This window comes from Marmota monax, unplaced genomic scaffold (genome assembly GCF_021218885.2).
Source record: "Marmota monax isolate L192 unplaced genomic scaffold, Marmota_monax_Labrador192_F-V1.1 WCK01_AAM20220418_F8-fsc00031, whole genome shotgun sequence".
In the NCBI taxonomy this organism is placed as follows: Eukaryota; Metazoa; Chordata; class Mammalia; order Rodentia; family Sciuridae; genus Marmota; species Marmota monax.
Genome location: NW_026695197.1, coordinates 5184089 through 5209559, shown reverse-complemented (window position 1 = coordinate 5209559; position 25471 = coordinate 5184089). Strand labels below are relative to the sequence as shown.

At 36.3% G+C, this 25471-nt stretch overlaps 1 protein-coding gene across 2 annotated transcripts in view; it reads right to left on the bottom strand.

The window, feature by feature from the left end:
* Asxl3 (ASXL transcriptional regulator 3) overlaps positions 1 to 25471 on the bottom strand; it is a 179784-nt gene that overhangs the window by 54656 nt on the left and 99657 nt on the right. For both annotated transcript variants that reach the window (XM_046428402.2, XM_058573934.1), the window contains one exon: positions 13293 to 13456. In XM_046428402.2, coding sequence (XP_046284358.1) covers positions 13293 to 13456 — 164 coding nt within the window. The remainder of the gene's footprint in view (positions 1 to 13292; positions 13457 to 25471) is intronic.

Genomic DNA, 25471 nt, shown 5'->3' with positions numbered 1-25471 from the left:
AGGCATGTGTCAACCACATCTGGCAGATAAAAATTCATTTGATAATTAAAAATTATCAAAAATTCAGCAGTATATCTCAGAAGGAAAAAAACAGCTTTTATATACATAAAGCACAACAACTATATTATGGAAGAAAAGATATCATTTATAATAGCACTTTACAAAAAACTGGCCTTAATAGATTCAACAAGAAATTCTGAGATCCACTGTTAGGTAGGAGAACATGAAAGAGTTCTATTCAAATGCTCTGCTTCTGCTAATTTTATCAATCTCCGAACTGGTACTTCACCCTACAATGCCATGAAAATTGTACATGTTTGTCGAGATCACTGGTGAACTACATATGGGTAACTCTCAGCCCTCACCTCACCCAGTACTTAATTGCAATATAAGCCATGCCTGCCTCTTTGAACCTTCACTTCCCTTACTCCAATGATGCACACCCCCTCCCCCTTCATAATTGTTACTTTTCAGTATCTTGATCAAGCTCATTCTCTTTTATTCAGTCATTAAGATTTGAAAATCTCAAGCCTTAGTCTTAAGCTCTCTTCTCACTCTGTTCTATAGCCACTATCATTTATATCCACATTTTCTTTTGCAGTGCTGCAAACTGAACCCAGGGCCTTATACATGATAGACAAAAGGCTTTAACACTGAGCTACATCTCCAGATCAATATCTATGGTTTTAATGAACATTAGAACTGTATTTTAACCTCCAGACCAACATAGCCAACTTCTTACTTCTACAATTTCCATGTAGCTTTTTCAATCAGATCCATAAAAAATATCCTTAAGTCTTTTCTTGCTGCTACAACAAAATATCTGAGACTTTGTAATATATAAAAAACTTGATAATATATAAAGAAATTTATTTTCTCACTGTTCTAGAAGTGGAGACATTTAAAATAAAGGTACTAGCAGATGCAGTATCTGGTGAGTGATGCCCTCTGGCTTTCAAGATGGCACTTGGGGGCTATGCTTGTGGCTCCATGGTAGACCACCTGCCTAGCATGTGTGAGGCACTGGGTTCAATCCTCAGCACCACATAAAAATAAATAAATTAAGTGAAGGTACTGTGTCCATCTACAACTAAAAAAAAAAAAAAATAAACTTTTTTCCAAACAAACAAAAGATGATATATTGTTGCTGTGTCTCCACATGGTGGAAGGGATAAATGCTGTGTCCTCACATGGAAGAAGAGATGGAAGCAACAATAACTCTTTTAAGCCTTTTATAAGGGCACTAATCCCATAAGAGCAGAGTCCTCATGATTTAACCATTCCCCAAAAGGCCCTTCCTCCTAATACTATCGCCTTGGTGTTCAAGTTCCAGCATATAAATTTTGGATGCACACAATAGGTTCTTCTCCCAATTTTACCTATCTAAGTAAATCCCATCCCTATCCATGTATTGGACTAAAAAGACATTGAAACCAAGACACAGGAAGCAAAGATGGCTATAATTCACAGAAAGAGAAACCAGAAAAGCCACCATATCATAGAAAATTCTGGAATTCTTCAGTTGAGGGCCAATCCGCACATAAATATGCAGAAAGTACCAGAGACAGACTGGGTAAGAACTACCTGAGATGTACTGAGGTAACAGTGCCTGATACTCAGCCAGAGTCAGAAACAGTGGCTCTTCCCAATAGCCAGATTGAAAAATCACGTGTCTTAGTGATAGAGTAGAAGTTACCACCAAAGGGGCACTATTCTTCTTCAGCCATGGTATCTTCTGATTTCAAAATATCCAACTGCTCCCAAATAACCACAATAAGCTTCTCAGGGGCTTCATACATATTTATTAGTTCTAACTTGTTACCCTGCTAGACTGTTGGCTCAATGGCAGTACTCACGATAGTCTCATGTAATGTGATACCCACGAGGTCTAGCATTTTACATGGCCCACCATAAAGCTTCAAGTGATATTTGTAAAATAAATGAATTCTTTGAATCATCTTCAGTTTATTAATACATCTAGTTGGATCTTTTTATCCTATATCAGGAACACATGGATCTTGTTCTTGGAATTGTCACAATGGGTCTCTTTTTTGAACTGCCAACCCTTTCCTGGGTCTAGTTATTGAATGCTGTCTTTTAGCTGTTTAACAGCATGAGTTGAGTAGGAGTTGGATCAGTAACAACTATTGACATGGTAAGTAAGTCTGCTGCACCTTAGGCAGATTGTTCGGGCACAGAAAAAGGATCAAGAAAAAGTATGTGTTAGCCCAGGCTCATGTCCAAGTAGAAGTTTAGCACTTATGAGGAGCGGGAATTGATTCTCTAACAAGGAACATTTTATCATATATTCTAATGATACATTAATGAGGGTGGGCTTCCCTTTAGCTAGAATTATGACTAGTCTCTGGACATAGCACAAAAGGCAAGTCCATAGCAAGCAGGGACTGGAAATACTTTCTGCAGAAACATTCCCAGATATCAGGAGCAGTGTTGAGATCTGTTCTACCTGACTGAGTGCTCCATTCCTGACTCTGGCCCCCATCACTCAGTCCCCTTTAGTAAAAGTCCAGAGAGAGCTTTCCTTCTAAAACACATTAATTCTTTATTTCACTAGTCTCATCTTCATTATCTTCTGCAGAAATTCCTCACAATTTTTGGCAACTGAATGGCATTCTTCTGCTAAGTTCCAAAACTGATAAATACATTAATGGAAAAAAAAGCCAGTGTTGCTTTAATGGAAAATTAGAAGCACTGAAGGAGATTAAATATGCATATTTATACTGCCTCCTTAATACAAAGATCCAAACATTACTACATCATTGACTTCCTTCTTATAATTGATTTGTTATTCCTTTACACAACTAAATGTTACAACTGGAATCCAAGTATTTTCCCCCACAACTATATTTTTTGAATAGGGTTTAATAAGTACTCGATATTCTAAAGGTGACTTTGTGAGTAAAGTCGGTTTTCTTCCTTCTACCTTTGACCCTAATTTAGGAGTCACTGTATGACCCCTGTTCATAACAGTCTATGGTGTCCTTGGCATGAAAATGTTCCTTATTAAAATGACAGGCACCAAGGTGCAATGTACTACATGAATAAAACTCCCTTCACCAAATTCTACTACTATCCCTGTTCCATGCTGATGATAAAGCAAGTTTAAAGACCTTTATTCTTCCTTCACATATAAACTGGCAGTTATGTATTACCTATACACATATCTTACCAAATAAATCAAACAACAAAAAGGTTATTATGTAAACATTACAATATTAAATATTTAGTAGTGCAAAATGCCAGGGGTAATGGATTATGCATGGCCAAAGATACACTTACAAGCCATGATTTGCCATTGAGTACACTATAACATAGGCAGAAAGTGTTTTAATGCACAAAATGGTATGTTTTCTAGGTTGAATGAGTTTGTGCTCCTCTATTAAATCATCATATTCATAAGACTAAAAAAGCTCCTCTTGTTTGATTCTCTATTATTTGTAATTTAATCTAATCTCTACATTATTTGGCATATGTTGAAGCAGATACTGATAAATAGGACTTGAGGTAGGACTTGAGGTTAACTATCAGTTTGCTAAAAAGTGAATAATACACAGATGAATCAATTTCCTCCTTAAGTGATTTTCATATTATTAATTAAATTATATGTGCCTCCATAAAGCCATTGGTGAGAATGGAAATATCCAGGCATGGTCTGCAAGGATACCTTCAGCTATGTTTGATTTACTATCACCAGTAAGTGACTTAGGCAAGAAGGAATAATGGGTTTCCTAAGTACTTTAAGATATGCTTTCAGAAGCAGAGAGAAAGCCAAAGTGTCAGTTCCATTAAAATAATTACATCTCAAGCACATACTTACTTTTACCTAAAGGCTTAAGATACTAGTATTTTCCATATATTTAATTCATTTGAATTTTATAATCTTTTAGGTAAATTGACATTTCATTATATACCCTATTTGCAGAATAAAATAACAGTATAATTTTAAAATCAATATATACAGTACGTAGAGCAATCTCTCTAAGAGAAGTCTGAGTTATTGAAAATGTATGAGCTATTTCCATGGAGGAAAAGGATGGAAAGCCCTTTCCCATTTGCATTTATAAAGGCTTCTTTAAATATATACACTGATGCCAACAGAGCCATCAGAAATCAATAAATCACATTCTGGTGTGCTGTAAATGTCTGACACACACATTCATTTTCCTAGTCCAAAATTCTCTGTAAAAGAGACTGTGTAAATGTTCCATTTTAGTTTAATGACATTCTCCACAGTTAAAATTATGTGCATTATTGCCAGTGAGTGCAAAACCTGAGGAGCACAAAGCCAGATAGGGTTTTAAAGAGCCTACACAGTACATATCCTTCAGTGGCTTGTCATTTAACAGACCACAGACACAGATATGAATGAAGAACAAAATAGGGAGATTAGTAAGAATGGACAGAAATGCTGCAATTACCATTTGGACAAAAAATAATAGGCATAATTTATTTATAAGTAGCTGGGGGACGGTTTTACAAGTATTTGCACACGGCCCTGTTAGCCCTGATGCTACCAAAGGCAGACAGCAAAAAAAGATCATTTAAAAATGATACCCATGACAGAAATGACAACAACCTATTCATCAATGAGGTTCAATCTGAACATGTAATAAAAACCTAAATATGAATCCACTTTGGTTGACATTTATTCTACCAACTCCCATATATTTTAAAAGGTCACAAAATTGTTCTATGTAGATACAGTTTGCAAAGTACAAATTCTTAAAGAAAGAAGAATCTGCTGCATATAATCAAAAGAGGTTCTAAAAATTCTCCAAGCACATCTTGCAGAGAGTTATGCACAAAGGCATGTCTGGCTACAAACCCAGGCACCGAGCTTATTAAATCAATATTCCCAAGTAAGGACCAAATAAAGGACCAGTATAATTCTACCTATTTGCTAGCCCTAATTAATGCCATCTGGACCATTTGATTTCCTTGTATTTGAACTGTGAACCAAAATGCTATGGCCAAGGACAAGAATTTTGACCCCTGTGCCTGCCTAAACCTGATCATATCCAAAGCGTGTTAAGACTCTGTAACACTCCATTCAACAACATACCTTCCTTCCTGCAAATCCACATTTCCTTCACTCTGAATTTCCCAGTCCATCCCCTTCAACCTTTCCAACAAGCATGTCACAAGTCCCCTAAAATTCCTTAATTCTTTCCATTTGAGCCTTGGCAAATCTCCAACTTTTGCAAGATACAACTTCTGACATATCTGTGACCAAAATTCAGTGCACAAATATTTAGCATTGCAGGGGTGAAAAAAACAAGTAGGTCAACTGCATTCATTGCTGTCTAACCTTGACTGAGCTCTAAGTGCTGATCAGCAACCTCTCTTTTGACCAGGGTGAAACCCTGTCACAATCCAACAGGCTGCCTTCCAAAGTCATTTTAGACTCCTAGTCCAAACCCCTATCCTCTAGTCTCTAAGCACACAAACACACTCCCAAGATCAATACCCTCACTTAGCACTGGACTTTTCACATTTCATTATTTCTTTACTCCTTCTTTCCTCTTTCTCTCTGATCTCAGGAATGGGCTTACTGACCTCTGAGGCCTTTTCGATATGCTTCTTCCATCCTGCCTTTCTAGCCTCAACTTATTCACCTTATATCCCAGCCACCTCAAATTATATGTTGCTAGACCCCATTCACTTCTCTGTCTTTGTGTCTTGAGGACAAGGGACATTGTGTAAGGGAAAGAGTATGAGCTTGAAGTTAGAAAAACTTGCATTCAAATTCTCCCAGGGTTTTACTTATAAAAAGTTGAGTAAGGCTTTTCTCCCCCTTGATCCTCAGCTTCCACATGCAGAAAGTGGGTTAATAACACCATCTGCAGCATTATTATAAGGACTAGACATAGTCTATGCAGACAGCCTAGCATTGTAAGTAACCAACATTATTACTAACATATATTGTTTCTTCTATTTGGAACACCCACAGCACATCTTTTTTGGCTGGTAAACTTTGAATATTTCTAGACCCAGCCTGAAGGACACCTCTACTCTCAGAATTCCTATAACTCTCACAAACTGCTTCCTCTATATTTCCATGGCATGATGCATATACTACCACTATAGCATAGTTCTGCAGCTACAGGCTTTTCCATTTCTCTCAAGACAGGAACTGAGACTTACTAATGTTTGTATCATCAGTGCTTAGCAGAGCCTGTCACATAACAGGTGTTAAATAAACACTGGCTGAATAACTGAATAAATTATATAGCCTGTTCCTACTTGCTTACATTCACATTATTCATCTTCCTCAAAAGGTCTGTCATTCAGGAGTCCCAGAAGACACAGATGTTTCATTCAAGTTAGGATCACTTGAGCAGAGTATACTCAAGATGATATTTACAAAGCCATGGTCAAGGTACAGCAAAACCACAGAGGACTGTGTGGGAAAATAGACAATTAAGGGGAGGTACTATTTGTCCTGAAGTGTAAAGGGAAGAGCTTCTAAAACTTGGATGAGAGAGGGCTGTGTGCAGAGGACCACCTGGTAGAGGTTGACCAATGATTCAGCCTGTGCTAGCCACACAGGGCCGGGGCAGGGTGCAACTTCACTCTTCTTTCTCCATCCAATCCACTACTGAAGCTCCCAAAGACCTGAATCCAATCAGAAACCAGACAGCCTTCTCTCTCCCCTTCTGAATAATTCAGGTCTAAAGCTTAAAACAATATAGGGATGTGTGTGTGTGTGTGTGTGTATGTGTATATACGTGTGTGTGTGTGTGTGTGTGTGTGTGTATGCGTGCATGCGTGTGTATGAATGCCCAGGGTTCATGATGGCCTAATGAATCAGAGTCTAATGGGGGGAGGAGGGGGAAGATAGGTAGGTGTACATGTTGAAGAGAGACCTAGAAAGAAATTCTGGACTTTGAGCATGGTGAGGAGGTACATGCATGAAGGAATGGCCTGGTTTGCAGCATCAGATGTTAAGCAGGAAGAGGAAGATGTCCAGGTAAGGTAGGTGGCTGAGTGCATGGCCTGCCATCAAGTCAGAGCCTGAGTGCAATGAGGAGACCATCCACATGGGGGCAGGATGCTGGCTATGATGGGAGACTGGCTACCAACAAGGAGATTATTAAATAATTAGATCGTTTAGTAATAGAAGCCAGTTTCTTACTGTCTGAGAACTGAGAGACAACCATGGAAAGAGAAAACTAGAATGAGCTATAAAGTATTAGATTAGAATTGAAGGCATTGGTACTAATTCATGATTTACAAGACAGAAAACTATATGTAGAAATAAATATAAGATAAAAATTGTGCAATGTTTATATATTTGCTTGGCCTCTTTCTTCAACATAATTTTCCTTGTCACCAAGATTCCTCGGTAAGGAGGTCTTCACACACACATGCAAAATGTAGTACTCTTGGGTGAGTGTGTGTGTGTGCGTATTTTTCCACCCAAAACTCTGAACTAGATCCAAGAGCAGCAACACCAAAACAGCAAAGAACACACCCTTCATGAGACTATAAATTCCATCCTGCACTAAAGGGAACCAGAGCTTCTTGGAGAAAGGGTTAATTCCTACACTGGTGCCAGGAATGTACAAGATGAATTCAGTACATCTTGATGTGCTTTAAAGTAAGGATACGCTCAAAGAATCGTGGAGCCATGTCAGAGGACACAGAAACAGCTTCAATGTGCTGCCCAGGAACAAATGGTGGACATTGTAAGCATAAAAACCCCTATCTTAAAAAGGAAGCAATGAAGTCGTACAGGTATAAGTAAATTAATAAGTGGAAACTTTGAAGAGAAGCAGGCTATTTACACAGTTAAAAAGATTTCCTCATCAAATACTGTTTAATTGCTAAGAAGAAAGGAGCAAGTTTATACTGAAGAAGCTTGACAGATATACCTTAAATTGAAAGATGAAATGAACAACCTTATTACTGAACAGATCAAAACTGAGTGCCACCAAACTGGATGCAAGGACAAGAACACAATATCATTTACTGTACCCCTCCCAAAGGTGCATAATCTGAAAGACTAGCAAAAGGAAATATCATGCAAGTTCAAACTGACTTATAATCTTCAAAATTGTCATGGTCATGAAAGACAAGAGGACTATTCTAGAAGCAGAAGGTGGGAAACCAGAAACAATAAGACAAATTCTTTTCTAGATCTTGTTGCTAAATGATATTATTGTGATCACTGGCTAAATTTGCATATAGTCTAAGGATCTGATAGTAATTATCACTGTTATTTTATATAAGAGAATGTCCTTATTTGTAGACATATACCCTAAAGTCAAAATATATTGTTGGGAGGAAGACTGAACCACTATACTGGAAACATCTTGAATGTACCATAAAATTTTCTAAAAGTTTACAACTATTTCAAAATTAAAAAGAGAAAAAAAGACGACGGAGGGCACAGGTCATCCTGTTGTAGGATTTCATCCACAGGTTTGTTTCTGGAGGAAAGCAAAGACTGAAGGGGGGAAACCCAAATCTGTATATGCTCTCCACACTGGTGGTCTCCCATGGATTTGCTATTTTCTCTCTGTTCCGGCTGCTTCTCATACTCTTTCTTAATGTATGTGTTCCTCTGTAAAGACAATCTCATCAAATCCATGGCTGATATAATAATCTATATACGTTTTATCATGAACACGATCTTCTCCAGTTTTCAAACCTAAATACAACATAATTTTCTGGACATTTCATTCAATAGACATTATCTCAAGCCAACATGTTAAAAACCAAACTCAGTTTCCACCCCACTTCAGCGGGTACTATTAGTTGCCTAAAAAGCATCTATACCCCATCAATCATATATCCTCTAACAATAAAACTTCCTAAATATCAGATTTTTAATACATTTCTGAACTCTAACTATGATTATACCCTTTCACTCCAGGAGCAGGCCTCGCTGGCTTAAGCCAAGTTGCATATTCCATTACCTTGGCTGGAGTCACTGCTTAAGAAATGGTCATGTGATCTCAGCAGCACTATCGGTGTGAATCTTAGGTCTTTAGTTTAAAATATTGGGAAAGATATGTTCTCCCCATGCACACGAACCAAGAGGCAATTATCTTTTTTTTTTTTTTAAATTCAGTTAGCCATACCATCACAAAGGGAGTCAGGTTTAGAATACTGCCAACAAGAAGGTAGATTTTTTTTTAAATTAACTATTTGAATAATAATTAAATGGGTCCTTCATAATAATTGAATGCCAGGACCAATAACCAAAACTACACCTTAACCTCTGTCTTCTACTTACCTGAGCTAATAAATCCCATTTATGTTGAAAGTCAGTTTGAGTTAGATTTTCTGTTACTTGCAATATAATTCATGAACAGTAATAAAAAGTATAGAACTAGATGTAACAATGTTATAAAACAACTAGAAGTAAAAAAAAAGAGAGAGAGAGCTACAATCCTCCCTGTTGGGGATGTAGCTCAGTGGAGGAGCACTTGCCTAGCATGTGTGAGACACTGGGTTGGATTCTCAGCTCCACATATAAATAAAAACAAAGTAAAGGACCATTGACAATTAAAAAAATATTTAAAAGAGAAAAAACATAATTAAGACAAACAGTCCTCAAGAAAAGATGGAGAGAGATGAGTAGAGGCAGAGAGGAAGTAGGGGAGAGAGAGAATGAGCTCTGAACTTCTTGTTTTCAAATGCCACAGAGCCTTGGTCCTTCCCAATCACCCTAGATAAAATCTTCAGTTGCCTTCCACACCTTTAACCCCATACTATAGGCAATCTGTCACTCATTCCTACTAATTCTGGGTTGAAAATACATTTGGAATTCATTCTTTTCATTTTCAAGGCCAATGTACAAGGTCAGACCTTTATCTCTTATCCCAGCTACTGAGACTGTCTCTTCTCCATCTCCCAGTGCCTTATCTTTCTGCCTTTCCAATCCATCATTCACAGGGCTACTGGCTCCCTTAGGGAAAATAACAACTATATTTTATTTATTTATTCTTTGTATTCTCTTGCCCTCCTCTCTGTCCAGACACTAAAATATTTGTTTAAATTATTCTATGCATGACACTTCTCATTTGCAAACCCTTTGATGGAACCTAGTGGTTTCAGAAAAGGTTCAAAATACATGGCCGACTGGAAGCAGGTCCTTGAGGTTATAGAACAATCTCCTCAACAAGGTATCCCACCACTCTCCTGTGGACTATTCTAGTCCTACAAACCTACTGCATCAATGAGGACAATAAGCAACGGGTCTTTGGAAATGCCATGCCTCCCTGTGTAAATCTCTTTCCTTTGGCTTGAAGAAGTTCCAGGTTCAACTTAAACATCATCTCTATCATAAAATCCTCTCCAGTACTACATTCAGGTTACATCTGTGCTGTCAGAGGACTTTCTTCATACTTCTATTCTAACATTTATGTAATTTAGCCTCATCTTATATGAACTTGGGTATAGACCTACCTAGTAATTAACCTTCTTTCCCACTTTCCCAAGTGTACCATATTTCAGTATGAGATTGCCTTTCTCCTCTGTTAGTCCTCCCCAAGATCCTTTCTTGTATCCTCTGTATTTAGCAAAGCAAACAGCATGCAATACATGCTCTGTAAATATTTCTTGAATAAATAAGTAATTTCCCAAAGGACTAAATGTTATTTGAGGATAGGAATTATGCCTTATTTGTGTGTATTTCTCAGAGCAACTAGAGAAATTCTGAGTCACATAAACTGCTACAGCTTGAATAAAATATTAGGCTTGGATTCTGGCCTCCTGAGTTACTGAATGGTTGGCTAAACCTAGGACAGTATGTCATTTCTTCATTCCAAAAATATTTACTGAACACCTTGTATATGCCAAACCCTATTCCCGGGGCCGGAGACAAAACTCAAAACAAGATATTAAGCTAAGAAGTCAATCCTCTCAAAAAGTTTTTCTAGACATCTGAACCTATTCTCAAGCATGCTTGTAACCAGAGAATCAACAATGACTCCTCCTTTTATCTTGCTTCAAGGGTTATTTAACAAAATGTAAAACTCTGCATTTTATTGTACTTCAATTTTACCTCAATAAAGCTATAGGAATAAAAAATTTAAAATGGTTAAGAAAAATGTAACACTGCCAGGAGGCTAGCTGTGGTGGCCCAGGCCTGTAATCCCCGCTACTCGGGAGACTAGAAGATCACAGGTTTGAGGCCACCCTTAGGAATTCAGTGAGAACCCATCTCAAAATAAAAAATAAAAATGACTGGAGATGTAACTCAGTTGGAAAGCTCCCTGAGTTCAGTCTCCAGGACCAAAAATAATAATTAAAAAAAAAAAACTGCTAGAAAGAGGAGTGGTGACAGTGACAGTGACAATGAGGCTGATGACTGCATTCTCCTCCTCTGTAATTTCAAGGCCAATCCCCCAAAGGCCATCATGCGCCACTTTCGGAAATAACTAATACTGCTTACCAGCTATTCTTTCCATCACAACCCCGCCTCTCAGTACTGCCAGAATACTGTCTGGCCAAGCAACGCTCTGGTGACATTAGAGCTCTACCCAAAGGCCCTCAGTGGCTTCTTACAGCAGACACTAGGGGAGTACAGTTCGGATTCCAGCTTCAAACTCAAGACTCTTCCAAAATCTACTCCCAATGTGTTTCCAGAAACATTTGTTCTGTTCTTCCTACATTCCAGAACCCCTGCCAAATTAGCTTTTGACGTTTATATCTTTGGGCCTTTCTTGGTACTTTTTCACCTACTTTATTCATATTCTATGTGTACATCAATATTCAATTCAAGGATTTTGAATTTGTCTCTTGATTTTTCCCTTTGCATAAAAATCGTGACTCACCGCAGGGTGACACAGTGTGCAGGCTTGTAATCCCAGAGACTTGGTAGACTGAGGCAGGAGAATTATGAGTTTAAAGCCAGCCTTAGCAAATTAGCAAGGCCCTAAGCAATTCAGCAAGACCCTGACTCTAAATAAAATTGCAAAAGGGCCGAGGATGTGGCTCAGTGTTTAAGCACTCCTGGGTTCAATCCCCAGTACCAAAAAAAAAAAAAAATGCAATTCATTTTTGTCTTTTTCCTCTAAGCTTATCTGTCTCTACTTCATGTTTTAGTTATTCACAAAAAAAGTGTATGCATCCAACTGGAGTATATTCAATCATTAATTCCATAACCGCTCATTAAGCATATACTATCTTTCTATTTTCCCAAAGCACATGAAATATATTCACAGTGAATGGTAAGTAAATTTTTGTTGAGTGAAGGCAAACTCCCAAATGAAAATGTATCTGGAAATCAAAATAATCTTTTTCTTAATACGAACAACAATCACCACCAAAGAGATTCATGGGAACTGTAACAAACTATTGCTTATCATATTTAAATATTATGAAAGGAGATGGGTAAGATAATAGAAAACAGAAACAAATAAAAACCTAAGAAAACTTCTATAAGGTAATATGGAAATCTGCCCATGAATGTACCTATCATTTCAAACTACAAATTCATAAATACACATCTATTAATTAAGTCCATCAAATGGAAATAATAAACAGCATCAGAATTTAATGAAATGAGAATAACAGAAGAATGTTTCAAGATACCACTCAATAATTTCTGTGAAACTTAATAAAAGTTTATGTGATGAAAAATTTTTTCCCTTTGCTTTCCTAAGGAAATGGCTTTACAAGATGATTGATGCCTGCTATTACGGGCCTATATTTGTATTTCCTTATTTTTAGAAGCTTTTCAAAAATATACTTAGAGCATTTCCAGTTACACTAAAAAGAAAGATAAAAGGTGATTATTTATAGGCAATCATATTCATGATGATAGACTCTCAGAAAGCAAATGCAAACATAAATTTTAAATGCCTTTTGGAAAGAGTTGAGAATAAAAACATTTACATAATTTCTTAGAAACCCTGGCTTTTTATTACTGAATTTCAATATTCCCTCCAGGCAAAGGAGCAGCTACTTCAAAGATTTATTTGATAGTGGAATGTTTGATTTCTTTGCTTTCCCTTCCCAGGGTGGAGGTCTATAGTTTTCACTCTACCGCAGTACACTGCATTTTAAAATGAGAACTGGCTCACTATTAAGAACAAAAATATGGTTCTATTCTTGGCAGATTAAACAACTAAGCCAATGACAGCAATAAATAAGTAGATATAAATAAATTTATATATATATATATATATATATATATATATATACTACATTATTACAAAATAGACCATTGAGATATCAGTCATCTCTGAGAACAGACAGACCTGCCACTTCATAATGTGACTAGTGACTGATATCAAATGTATAAAACTTCTACTTACCTGCCTATCCACTTCTGGAAGCAAAAGCAGGAGGTATTGCTGAAAATGCTGAGGTAAGGAAGCAAACGTATGTTTATTTATTAATGCCCTCAAGTTAGTGTTGACAAGAATAGATCCTGGGGTTTCTATGTCAATGTCCTCAGCTTTGGTCCATTTCAAGTGTCCTGTGATGAACAAGCAAGAGGTAGGAATTTACTACAGATTGAGGAAAATACACATGCACACACATATACGTATATATTGAACATATATATTCAATCATATGTTTAATTCCATCCCTTTGAAAACGATATTTTTAAGAAGAGAAATCTACAAAGCTCCTTTAATTATGTTTGTCTGGCACTGGCAAGCCGTAATTTCCATAAGAAACATTTCATTCAGTGTCTTCTAATTTTTTTTTTAACTCAAAGGATGTCCCAATAAAGAAACATTTTATTGAGGAACTTTTAATTAATCAGAATTTTAGAAACTTTGGAAGCATAAATGGTAACAACTACAATTGATATAAGTTCTGTAAGACTGAGAATCCATGATGACAACGAAACAAAAACGCTGTTAACTTTATGTTCATTTTTATTTTTAGTGGTGCTGGAGACCAAACTTCGAGCACACTAGGCAAATGCTCCACTGAGCTACATCCCCAGACAGATGTTGTTCATTTTAACAGAGAAAATGGCAACAATAGTAGCTGTGTGTTCACCGTGTTTCAAGTAGTACACTAAATACTGGGTTATTTCAGAAAATTGCTATCCAGTGTATTTCTGAAGGCGATAATTTACAAAGCAAATCTTGATAAAAATATTAGCTGCAAGGTCTGAAACACAAATGAGCTCTGAAGGATAATGTCGCAACTCAAGGCACACTCATGTCCAACAGAAAACCACGTGCAGAGTTCACAACTCAAAATCATAACAAACTACAAAATGACTCACCATAAGGGACAGTCAGCTGACACACTGAGGAAAAGAATGACTATGCTTAGTTACTTGAGCTAAGAGATCTGCTCACCTGTGATTATAAACAGCATGTTTTAAATCACAGGTCAGCAACTTATGATCCATGGGCTACTGCTAGTCCAATGCCTGTTTTGATAAATACACTTTTGCTAGAATATAATCATGCCCAGTTATTTATATACTGTCTAGGTCTGCTTTGCACTATAATACAGAACTGCAGAGTTGTAACAGATACAATGGTCTGAAAAACGTGCAGTATTTGCCCTCTAACCCTTCACTGAGAAAGCTTATTAATCTTTTGTTTTAAAAAATTAAACAAGAAATATTTTTAAAAAGGATAAACAGAACACTATATGATAAAAAGAATAGTCATATCTTAAACAGAACTTCCAGAAATGAAATTTAGCTTTTAGAACTTAACACAAATATTCAGTGGACACAGCAGGAAATAATTATTGAATATCATGATAAAGCACTGAAGAAAATATCTAGAATGTAGTATAAATATGATAAGTCATCAGGGTGTGGTGGCACACCCTAGTGATCCCAGCTCTTTTTAAGGCTGAGACAGGAGGATCTCATGTTCCAGGACATAGTGGGAAATTCATTGAAGCCCTCTCTCAAAATAATAAAAAGGCTAGAACATAAAAATAATGCAATAAACAAATTTAATTGAACAAGTTAAAAAAATAAAAATGGCTGAAGATATAGCTTATTGGTAGAACAAATGCTAGCCTTTGGTTCACTCGCCAGTAGGCAAAGATAAAATTAAATTAAATGATGAGTCAATTTAGAATAGGGCAGCAATACAGAGAATGGATAAGTAGTCACAATGCATATCTATGGGAGTTTCAGAAAGAAAAAAACAGAATATTGCAGAGAGGCAAAATTTGAATAGTTAGTTAATGAATGAGATATTTTAAAATATGAGTTCTCAGAAAAAGCAACACACTTAATCTCAAGAACGATAAATGCCCATTTCCATTCCTGTAACTGATAGGTTGAAATGTCCAAACATCAAAAATAAAAAGGAATATCTAAAAAACATTTGGAAGAAAAGATACATTATCTCCAGAGAGATGACAATAAGATAGAAACTTTATGAATAAATAACAGAAGACACTGGAATATCTTCAAAGGGCCAAGAGAAAACAAATGACAATGTAGAATTTCATCTGCAACTGTCTCTCAAAAATTGGCAATGAAATAAGGACATTTTCAGTGCCCAAAATTGAATTCTAGTCCTTTGAGAAACTTGCTGAAATAACCACTGGTGGATCTTCTTGCCAAATAAAGAAATTCTATCAAGGAAGGAATGACAGGGCTGCAGAAGCAATAGTAAACTAAAAGACAATAAGTATAATAGGTATGGATTGCTCCAAACACTAATTGTAAAAAATAATACCAATGACAGATGAGTTAAGACAATGTGGAAATAAAATGCTTCACAGTAATTTTGCATGCAAAGTGGGAAGATATGACTCAAATGAGAGCACTACAAAACACTGACATTGAGAACAAGATACATATGAACTAATTTTTTTTTATTTTTTACACGTAACATAGAAAGAAGAAAACTATATCCTCCAAATAAATGGATGGAAGGAAAACTTAGTAAATCAAAAGGTAGGCATCAAAAGAGAAAAAAATAAAATTCCAGCATAATCATGATAAATGTGATTTGATTTTTATGTCAGACTTAATAAAATTCAGGTACATGCTGCTTTTGAGAGATAGGCTCAAAACAAAAATTACATGGAAAGAATAAAAATTAGGAAATAAACTAAGAAATACAAATAAAAAATTCCAAACAACTACAACAACAACAAAATAACACAAGATTAACATCGGAAAGATAAACAAATATAAAAAACATTATTGGGGATGAGAACAGTCATTGTATAAATGTATAAAAAATGATTCACTAGAAACATATCATGACCTTGAACCTGCATCCATTTAAATGTGACAGCCTCAAAACGTAAAAGTGAGAGAACTGCAAGGAAACTGAAGTCAAAATCTAGAAGGGAATCTTAACATATATTACTAAAAACTGATGGCTCGGCTTTAAAAATAATCTTACAAACATGGGGGGCTTTTACAACTCAATTATAACTCTTGTACCAGTGAATTTAACAAAGAACACTGCACAGAGCCTTTAGAGAACTCAATTGTTTTTCAGAACTCAAGAAATAGTAAGAAAAAAATAAATCACCATTATGAGTCTTAACAAACACTGAAGAGTTAATATAAAACCTCATCTCTCTGTCCAGAGAGAAATAAAGTTACGTATCATAATGTAAAGATAGCAAGTCTTCAAAGTTCGACACATCTACTGCACATTTGGATATTCAACTGCATACTTGTAAGTACTTCACAAGTTAAGGAGGGAATATAGTAATAGAAACTTAAGGGATAATGAGAAAAATACGTAAAATGTTCCTCAACTGGCTTTAAAGGTAAATTGCACATATTAAAGGATAGGGGAAAAAGATTGATAATTCAAGGGTTATCTAAGTCGTGAACTTAATAAATCAACCAAAGAATAAACACTCACGAAGGGAGAGATAAAAAGTATAATAGTAGACACTCATGACACAGAAAAGAACAAAGATAGTCAATAACAGAAACAGACTGTTTCTTTTTTAAATTAAACTAATGAAAATTGATATTCCTAGTTAGAGATGGCATGATTATGTGCAGGAATTTTTAAAAGAACATAATACTAGATATAACACAGATTTAAAAGGTAGATGTAATTAAAAACAGACCTATAGAGCACAATATAATACTCTGACTTTTGTCAGTACATTTGTAGAGCAATAAATTATTTTAAGTTTACGAATTTCCACAGTTTAAAAATAGAAAATATGAATGCATCTGTTAAAAAAAAAATTCTTAAATGGATCAGCAAGCAACCCTTAGCACATATACACAAACCACAAATTAAAAAGGTACTAGAGATGTGGGCCTGGGGACTCTCTTTCTGTACCTCCTCTCTGAAGCTCTTCCACTACTTTATAGCATAGATTTCAGAGAAGAGGGAAAGAAACAAGTTTCTCATTTCACTCTATAAAATCATTATAATCATTATTCCAAAATAAGTACTATATGAGAAAATAGAATCATCAATCTCAACACAAAAATTTTTGGAAGTTGAATTAAAAAAAATCTAACATTTTTTAGTCAAGTTGATAGGTATATTGGTGGGTCATTTTCTTAGCATCTGTATTTTTGAAATATTTCACAATTTAAAATAAAAACCCTACATCATCACAGAGAGAATTTCGAAGATCTTTCTTTTTTCAGCAATTGAGGAAGAGACAAGAGCTAAAGAAATGCTGGGAAACCAAAAAGGGAGTTTGTTTAATTCTATTACATAGTCTAAATAGTCTCATATAAAAGTATTCAGGTAATTTATAGAGAGTGTCTCTGACTGGAGGGGAACATTGGGAAAATTTTTTTTAAAGGTAAAGAATTCTGAAAAATATTCCATGTCAAGCAATGTGAGAAGCAGGACCCATACTGTTACTATGTAGTATGCTTCAAAATCTTTGAAGAACATCATAGAAAAAAGGAAGCATCAGACAGTCACGTCTTTCATGACAAAGCCAATAGAAGATCTATTTCAAAGATGTCTACCTAAGCAAAAATATGTTTTAGAATGTTGGAACAAAGACAAAGCAGCTGAACCAAATGTGTTACCACAGAGGATGTTTAATTCCATTTTAATTATCCTTACACATGTACTCTTAATTGGCTTAAGAACAATCCAATTATATATGATTGTCTTATCTCATTAAAGCTGGTACTTCATATCTCCCTACAGTGCCCAGAGAAGGAAAAAGATGTAGCCATTTCAGTGTTGAATTCCCAGACATTCAGCCTAGAGGTCTGAAGTATCAGAGGCAGGGTGAGGGAAAGAGGAGAAGCCCCAGTGGCTGACCTGCAAGCTAAGTATCTAGGCTATCCAAAACGGTTGGTCTCATGATAAAAATCATGGGGTCTGTACCCAATCAGGGTTAGGCTAATTCTCTGCTATTCTCCATGGGGGTGGGGTGGGGTCTGAAACCCCCAATCTGGTCTCAGAACCACTAAGTATTCTCTGGAATATTTAGTCTTTGGAGCACTTATTGATCAAGGGTATTCTGTTGTTAATATTTCCAGAAGGGAATAAGCATAGAAATTATGCATCAAAAAGGAGGAGGAGGAGGAAGAGGAGGAGGAGAAAAAAGGAGCACAATGTCAGGCAGACCAGGCAGACAAAAGGAAATGCCCAAACACAGGCCAGATTGAAAACCAAGAGGTTCTTTATTGTCTCAGGGAAAATGGAGAGAAATGTCTCTGAAACAGAGCTCAAACGCAGAGGGAGAGGAAAATGGGCTTTCAACATAAAGAATAAGGGAAAAAGAAGACAAAAATTGTATCATAAACAATAGGAATGGAGCACTGAATCCATTAAAATATAGTACCAGGGTTTTTTTTAAAAAAAAAAAAAAAAAACAAAACCTATGGCCATTAAGGTTAAACCAATAAAATACGAATGTTATCCACCTATTATGGGCCAGAACTAAATGGCCAATGACCAAACACATTCCATTTTACTTTGAGACGCCATATCATGTAAGAAATGCTTCTCCCATGGGAAAGCCCCACCTCTGTGCCCATTAATAGTTACCTAGCATAGCATACTTGGCAACACAAAGTAGCAATTCTTATACAATTGTACTCTTTGGTTTCCATTTTTCTTGGGCAATGTACCTTGTCAGAGATTCATTGTCTAGACATGAGTAACCATTTTCTAACTTGCACTGAACAGAGTCATTTTGACCTCCACTTCCCTTCTGCTTGCTTGCTGCTCTGCCAACCTGGAAAGTCCTGTGGGAAATGCCAATGTACCCATTGCATTGTCTTGCTAACTGCCCAATTCAACTTCTGTACAAGCTTTCTTGCAGCTACATCAACCCAGATGAATTTTTTACCTTTAAATATCCTAAAATGCTCAGGCTCAGGGCTGTTCCTCGCAGAGGCAGTGATAGGTCCTATGGGGAGCAGACCAACTGGCTAAATAAAGACTCTTCAAAATGGACAAAACTGGGACTTGCTGTGTTTTCTGAGGGACCTGCCTTGATGTTTAAAAAATAATATAACAAAAACATGGAAGTAGTGAGACTGTAAAGACAATTATTTCCCTTTTATAATATATTGCCCAAAATTGAAATGAATAATTAGCAGAGAATCATTCCTATTTATTTTTCCTAATTTTATTATCTTTGGAGACATATGACTATATCCTGGGGCAAATATTTAACAATTTTGGTCTTTTTGTTTTACTTCTGTTTCTTAATTAGCCTAAAATTAATTAAATTTAGTACTTCTAATTAAAGTGGAATAAAATAATGGTGTAAAGTAAGATCTGGCTATGTGTGCACATTAAGAAATATTGATGTTTATAAAACACAGAGAATAATATTAGATGAGAGGGTGTAGGAGTATTGTTCAAATTTCATTCATACTATTCTGTACTGATTTATTTAAAGAAGGTGTAACCATTTAAAAAAACAGAATAGTTAGTAACTCTTTACTACAAATATATGAAGCCAAATATGTTCATGTAACTATATGAATGAATTTCAGTTGGGCTCAATGAGGACAGTATTAAATCCCCCCTCAGAGACATCCTTCAGCAGCTTGGGTTTGCTTAGCAAGCACTTTTTATCGGGTGTTATTCGGTGGGAAGAAATATAATTAAAAACTAATTTAGATTCATGACCCTGAAACCAAGGAACTTTTAGGGGAAAATGTTAGAAAAAGAAATACAAAACAAGAAAGAAAGGGATAAACAAAGCACAGAGGATATTTAGGCCAATGAAATTCTTCTGTATGAAGGTGACTTTGCCATTATTAAAATAATTATTAAAACAATGGCAAAGTCACCTTCTGTTTGTGAGAACCCAAAGAATATACACAACAAGGGTGAACCCTAAGTAAACCATTGGGATGAAGATGTGTCAATGGAGGTTGACCAACTACAATAACACATACAACCATGAGGCACAGAATGTCAATAGAGGTGAAGATTGTGTGTGTGTGTGTGGGTGGGTGGGTGGGGGATAGGGGCTTGGGGGTCTCTGTACACCAGCTCAATTTTACTGTGAACTTAAAAACTGCTCTAAACATAAAGCTAAATAATTGCAAACATATGAAGCAAGTGATAAGGCAGTGCATCACTAAGAAACTTTTTTTGAAATGTTCACAAATCCATGCTCTTAGTGCTATAAAGACAGTGACATGATAAAGTATTAAGGTTTTCTCAGAAAACTCCATAGGGGAGGACTTAAAATAATAAGTTTTATCCTTTGCAAAGACAAGAACAGAGAACATTGAAAATACTGATTAGGCAAGAAAAAAATCTGTATTTTCAACATCATTTGCAGCCACACCTATCCTGCATCTCATCAGATGAGGTTTCTGCTCCGGTTATTTGGTAGACTAATGTTTAGTGGCCTGTGATAATAAAAGAACCCCTGTAGACATGGTTAGAATTTGGTTTTATGCATATTGGAACTGTGTTTTCTACCATGCTTGACTCAGAAAAAGGAGAGGGACAGACCAATTTTTTGTTTGATTATATCATCATCATCAGAGAAACACTATTTAGAATTATTTTTTTCAGCTGGACTCACTCATCCCACATTACCAAGTCTATTTATCAGAGGGCTCTTCAGGGAAATACTCAGTTTTCACACATAACCTTGGCAGAGAGTAAAGGAAGGAAACACCTACATCAAGAGCAGTGGGTTCTCATGCTGAATGACTTAATTCTCATATGAACACCAAGATTACCATCAGAATTACAATGGCTGAGGAAAGTCATTGTAGTTGTTGCTGTTATTATTACTACTACTGCTAGTACTATTTTTTTTTAAATTGTGTAGCTGGTTATTATTACTACTACTAATAATAATAGTAATAGTAATTTTTTAAATTGTGTAGCTGGGAATCCTCTCCAGGGAAAGTGGGCATATGAAAGTGTGTGGAAAGGGCTATGGTGGGTCCCCTATTAAGTCCTCAGGAAAACACAGGGTTCCACTGTGTGCTTAACCACACAAGCTCACTCATTCAATTCCAAGAGCCAAGTAAACAGGTTGACTATCCTACAATTTGACAAATTAGGTGGTTTCCAGATATCAAGAGGAAGCGCTTGGGGGAGGATTACAAGTATTTTTGTTGTTATTGTTGTTTTGTTTCCTATTAGGGAAATCTCACAATAACAATGACAATTTAGACTTATACTCTGAAGTTCAATTTTGATTGGATGTTGTTTCAGAACTCTCAAATTATAACAGACTTGTGGCATTTGTTTTCATTTCAGAATGTTTTCCACAAGTTAGTACCTATCTAGAGCTACGCCTACCAAAAGGAGGCAAGCAAAGTTAAAACCACACTTCAGATACTATTTGAATTAGACATGGGATTTAAGTGGGAGAATCAGATGAGGAAGAGCCAGCTACTGCCATTTGGCTGGCTAAGGGCTCAGGGGTGGGATCTTTCCTATGCACTGGTTCAACAGCTACACAGGGCCTCACAAAGAATGACCTTCCCCAAATACATAGAGGCATTTTTATCCAAGGAGACATAAGACTAGATGCATCTTTCATCCAGATTGAATGAAATTCAGTAAATCTGAATTATTCATTCATTCAAAACTTATTCAGAAAATATTAAACAGGAGGGATATAATGGGTACAGTAAGGACTGCAAAGATCCATAGGAAGGTCACTGTTTCCAAGGAGCTAACAACTTAATGGCAAAGAGAGAGCAGAATGTTCACAAAGATGCCTTATAGGGAACTAAACATCCTGATTCTAAGAGACCATCAAGAATATCACAACTGTCTGGGAACAGTTATATTTAAGGTCCTTTCTCCCAGTTTTCTTTTTTTCATTTTATACTGCAGGGCATAAATTGGTAGCTTAATAAGCACTTCTGACTGCAATGGCACAAAATAGGCCACTCTGTTCCACTGCTTGCCAGGTTAGGCTGTCAGCTGCAGTCCTTCCCAGTAATCACCTGCCGTTTGTTTTGGACAGGTTTCTACCCTAATTGACTTATCTCAGATCCCACCGTTTCGTGTCCCTGTTATCACAAAGGACACAGAAATCTATACCTCCAGCACCTGCACTGTCAACACCAGGTAAACTCCTCATGACATTACAGAGCTGGGTGCTTCTCGGTGGTTCCTACATGGGCAAAATACAGGCTGGATGATTTGACATTTGGATTCCATCCAAGATGAATGGCTGGGACTTTGGGGATAGATATGCCTTGGCTTGTATGTTAGCTGTGCCATTTATGAGCAACCTTCTTAACCCTTCTGGGCCTCAGTCTCTTTATCTATAAAATGGAAATCACTCTACTATACAAAACTAAAGAAAGATTTAACTGAAATAACATATCAAAATGTCTAGACCACAGTATTAAATGTGACCAGTGAAAGTGATTTCCCTTCTCCCTTCCTGCACTGAAGTAGATTCGTTATTTCTCCTATTTGTACTCTAACACAAAGCAAGTTAAAAATGACCCTAGTTAATGATGATGAACATTTTTAAATGTATTGGTTGATTGATTGTACATCATCTTCAGAGAGGTGTCTCTTCAGGTCCTTGGGCCATTTATTGATTTTTTTTTTTTATGTTTAGCTTTTTGAGTTCCTTATATACCCTAGAGATTAGTGCTCTATCTGGAGTGTGACGGGTAAAGATTTTCTCCCAAGATGTAGGCTCTCTATCACCTCACAGATTGTTTATTTTTCTGAGAAGAGATTTCATCTCACTCCAGTCAGAATGGCAGCAATTATGCATACAAACAATAATAAGTGTTGGTGAGGATGTGGAGAGAAAGGTATACTCATACACTGCTGGTGGGAGTGCAAATTGGTGCAGCCAATATGGAAAGCAGTATGGAGACTTCTTGGAAAACTGGGAATGGAACCACCATTTGAACCAGCTATCCCTCTCCTCGGTCTATACCCAAAGTACTTAAAAACAGCATACTACAGGGACACAACCACATCAATGTTTACAGCAGCACACAATAGCAAAACTGTGGAACTAACCTAGATGCCCTTCAATAGATGAATGGATTAAAAAAATGGGGCATATATACACAATAGAATATTACTCAGCAATAAAAGAGAATATAGAATCATGGCATTTTGCAGGTAAATGGATGGAGTTAGAGAAGATAATGCTAAATGAAGTTAGCCAATCCAAAAAAAACAAATGCCAAATATTTTCTTTGCTATAAGGAGGCTGATTCTTAATGGGATAGGGAGCGGGAGCATGGGAGGAATAGATGAACTCTAGATAGGGCAGAGGGGGGTTGGAGGGGAATGGCGGGGGCATGGAGTTATTAATGATGGTGGAATGTGATGATCATTGTCATCCAAAGTACAGGTATGAAGATATAAATTGGTGTGAATATACTGTGTATACAACCAGAGATATGAAAAACTACTCTATTTGTGTAAGAAGAATTGTAATACATTCCACTGTCATACATAAATTTAAAAAAATAATAATTAATTAATTTTAAAAATGACGACCCTGGTAGCCCCCTTATTACTCTTTTAAGTTGCTCAGAAGTCAGCCAAAATACTCTGCCAGCACAAATCTGAACCGATAAAATGTTTAGTGGTTGTAGGATTGTCTAGGAGCAGGCTTGACTCTAATGTAAACAGAGTTAAGAGAAAGAATTCTGATCTTCTATCTGCTTGAATATGGATTTCAAGATGTCTCCAAGTAGAATGGAAGCTATCCTGACTAAAGCCTGGAGCCCCGGAGGATCCTGATGACACAGAGTGGCAAACTGTCCTTTTGACTTCAGCCCTGAAGTTAGCTAAGTAAATTGGGGGGAGGGGGAGGCTGTGCCTTGAATTTTCTCACTTCATCGCATGGCATTGACTTTACTGAAATTGACAGCAGGCATTTCTAAATAAAGGTCATTGAACTTTTAATCACTTTATGTGTGGCAACATGGTTTTGTTTGGGGCATTTATGTACTTTTCAGGACATTCTCTGTCATTCTCCCGCTATCGTTTTCCATTTCAGGTGCTGTTTACAACACCCAGAAGACAAGAAAAAAATCAAGTCTGAGTACATGTGCATGTGGTTATACATAAGTACATATCTGGGGTTAGATAATAACTGTGTAATTATTTAGCCTTAGAAATAATGTAAAGTAGGTAATTATGCTATATTTAAAGAACTTAAATAAAAATAAATTCTACTTTCCTGGATATATAAATTGTATTAAAAGGCTTTTTATTCAAAGCATTTAAGAAGATGCCTGGCATATAGGAGGCAACAGAAAAGAAAGAAAAAAAAAACTTTACCAAAAATAAATAAATCTGTTAAAAATCTCACTTGAATGATACAAAAAGATAAACTCTGCAAATAAGAAAGTTCCTAAGTTGTGAAAAAGGTAAGAGGCAGAACCAGTAATTAAGTCCAGGTCAGTACATTCATAGTTTCTACTAACCATTTTACAAAAATATCATAATGATCCAGGTTACTATCATTACTCCTATTCACAAGTGAAATAACCAAAAGACTTGAATGAAGCCATCAGGTCCAGGTCATTGAACAAGACGTGGTGATTAAGAATTATAATATACAGACCAGGATGCATTTATTTTTGTCTTTTTAATTCTAATGCTTCTGGAAGCTGCAGTTGGGTCCCTGGTGAAGAGTTATTAGAAAGGAACTATTTGGGAGAAAAACGTGATGCCCCCTAGCCAGACCCAGGGACTGTGCCATGTTTCTCAGCCATGCTCACCATTCAGACACACGCTACTAAATATTTCAAGCAGCACAGACAGAAATCAAAGCAGAACAGCTTTCCTGCAGCAGACCCCAAAGACAATGTATTATCCAATTCAAGAAGCCTTTGTAAGAGTGGCATTTTCACCCATAAAGCAAATAATACAAGGAAACCCAGTTACATCGACAAAATATTACTCATTAGATAAAGTTACAACTAGAAAGATAATTATTTGAATACATATTTTAAGTTGGTTATTTTTACCTCTGCCTAATCTAATAATGGCATTCACAAATTCAGTTATAAGCTGAGGACCATTCCATTATAACTATAATATTTCTTTCTTTTTACTTTTTCTTTTCTTTTCTTTTTTTTTTTTTTTGGTTTACATAGATGGAA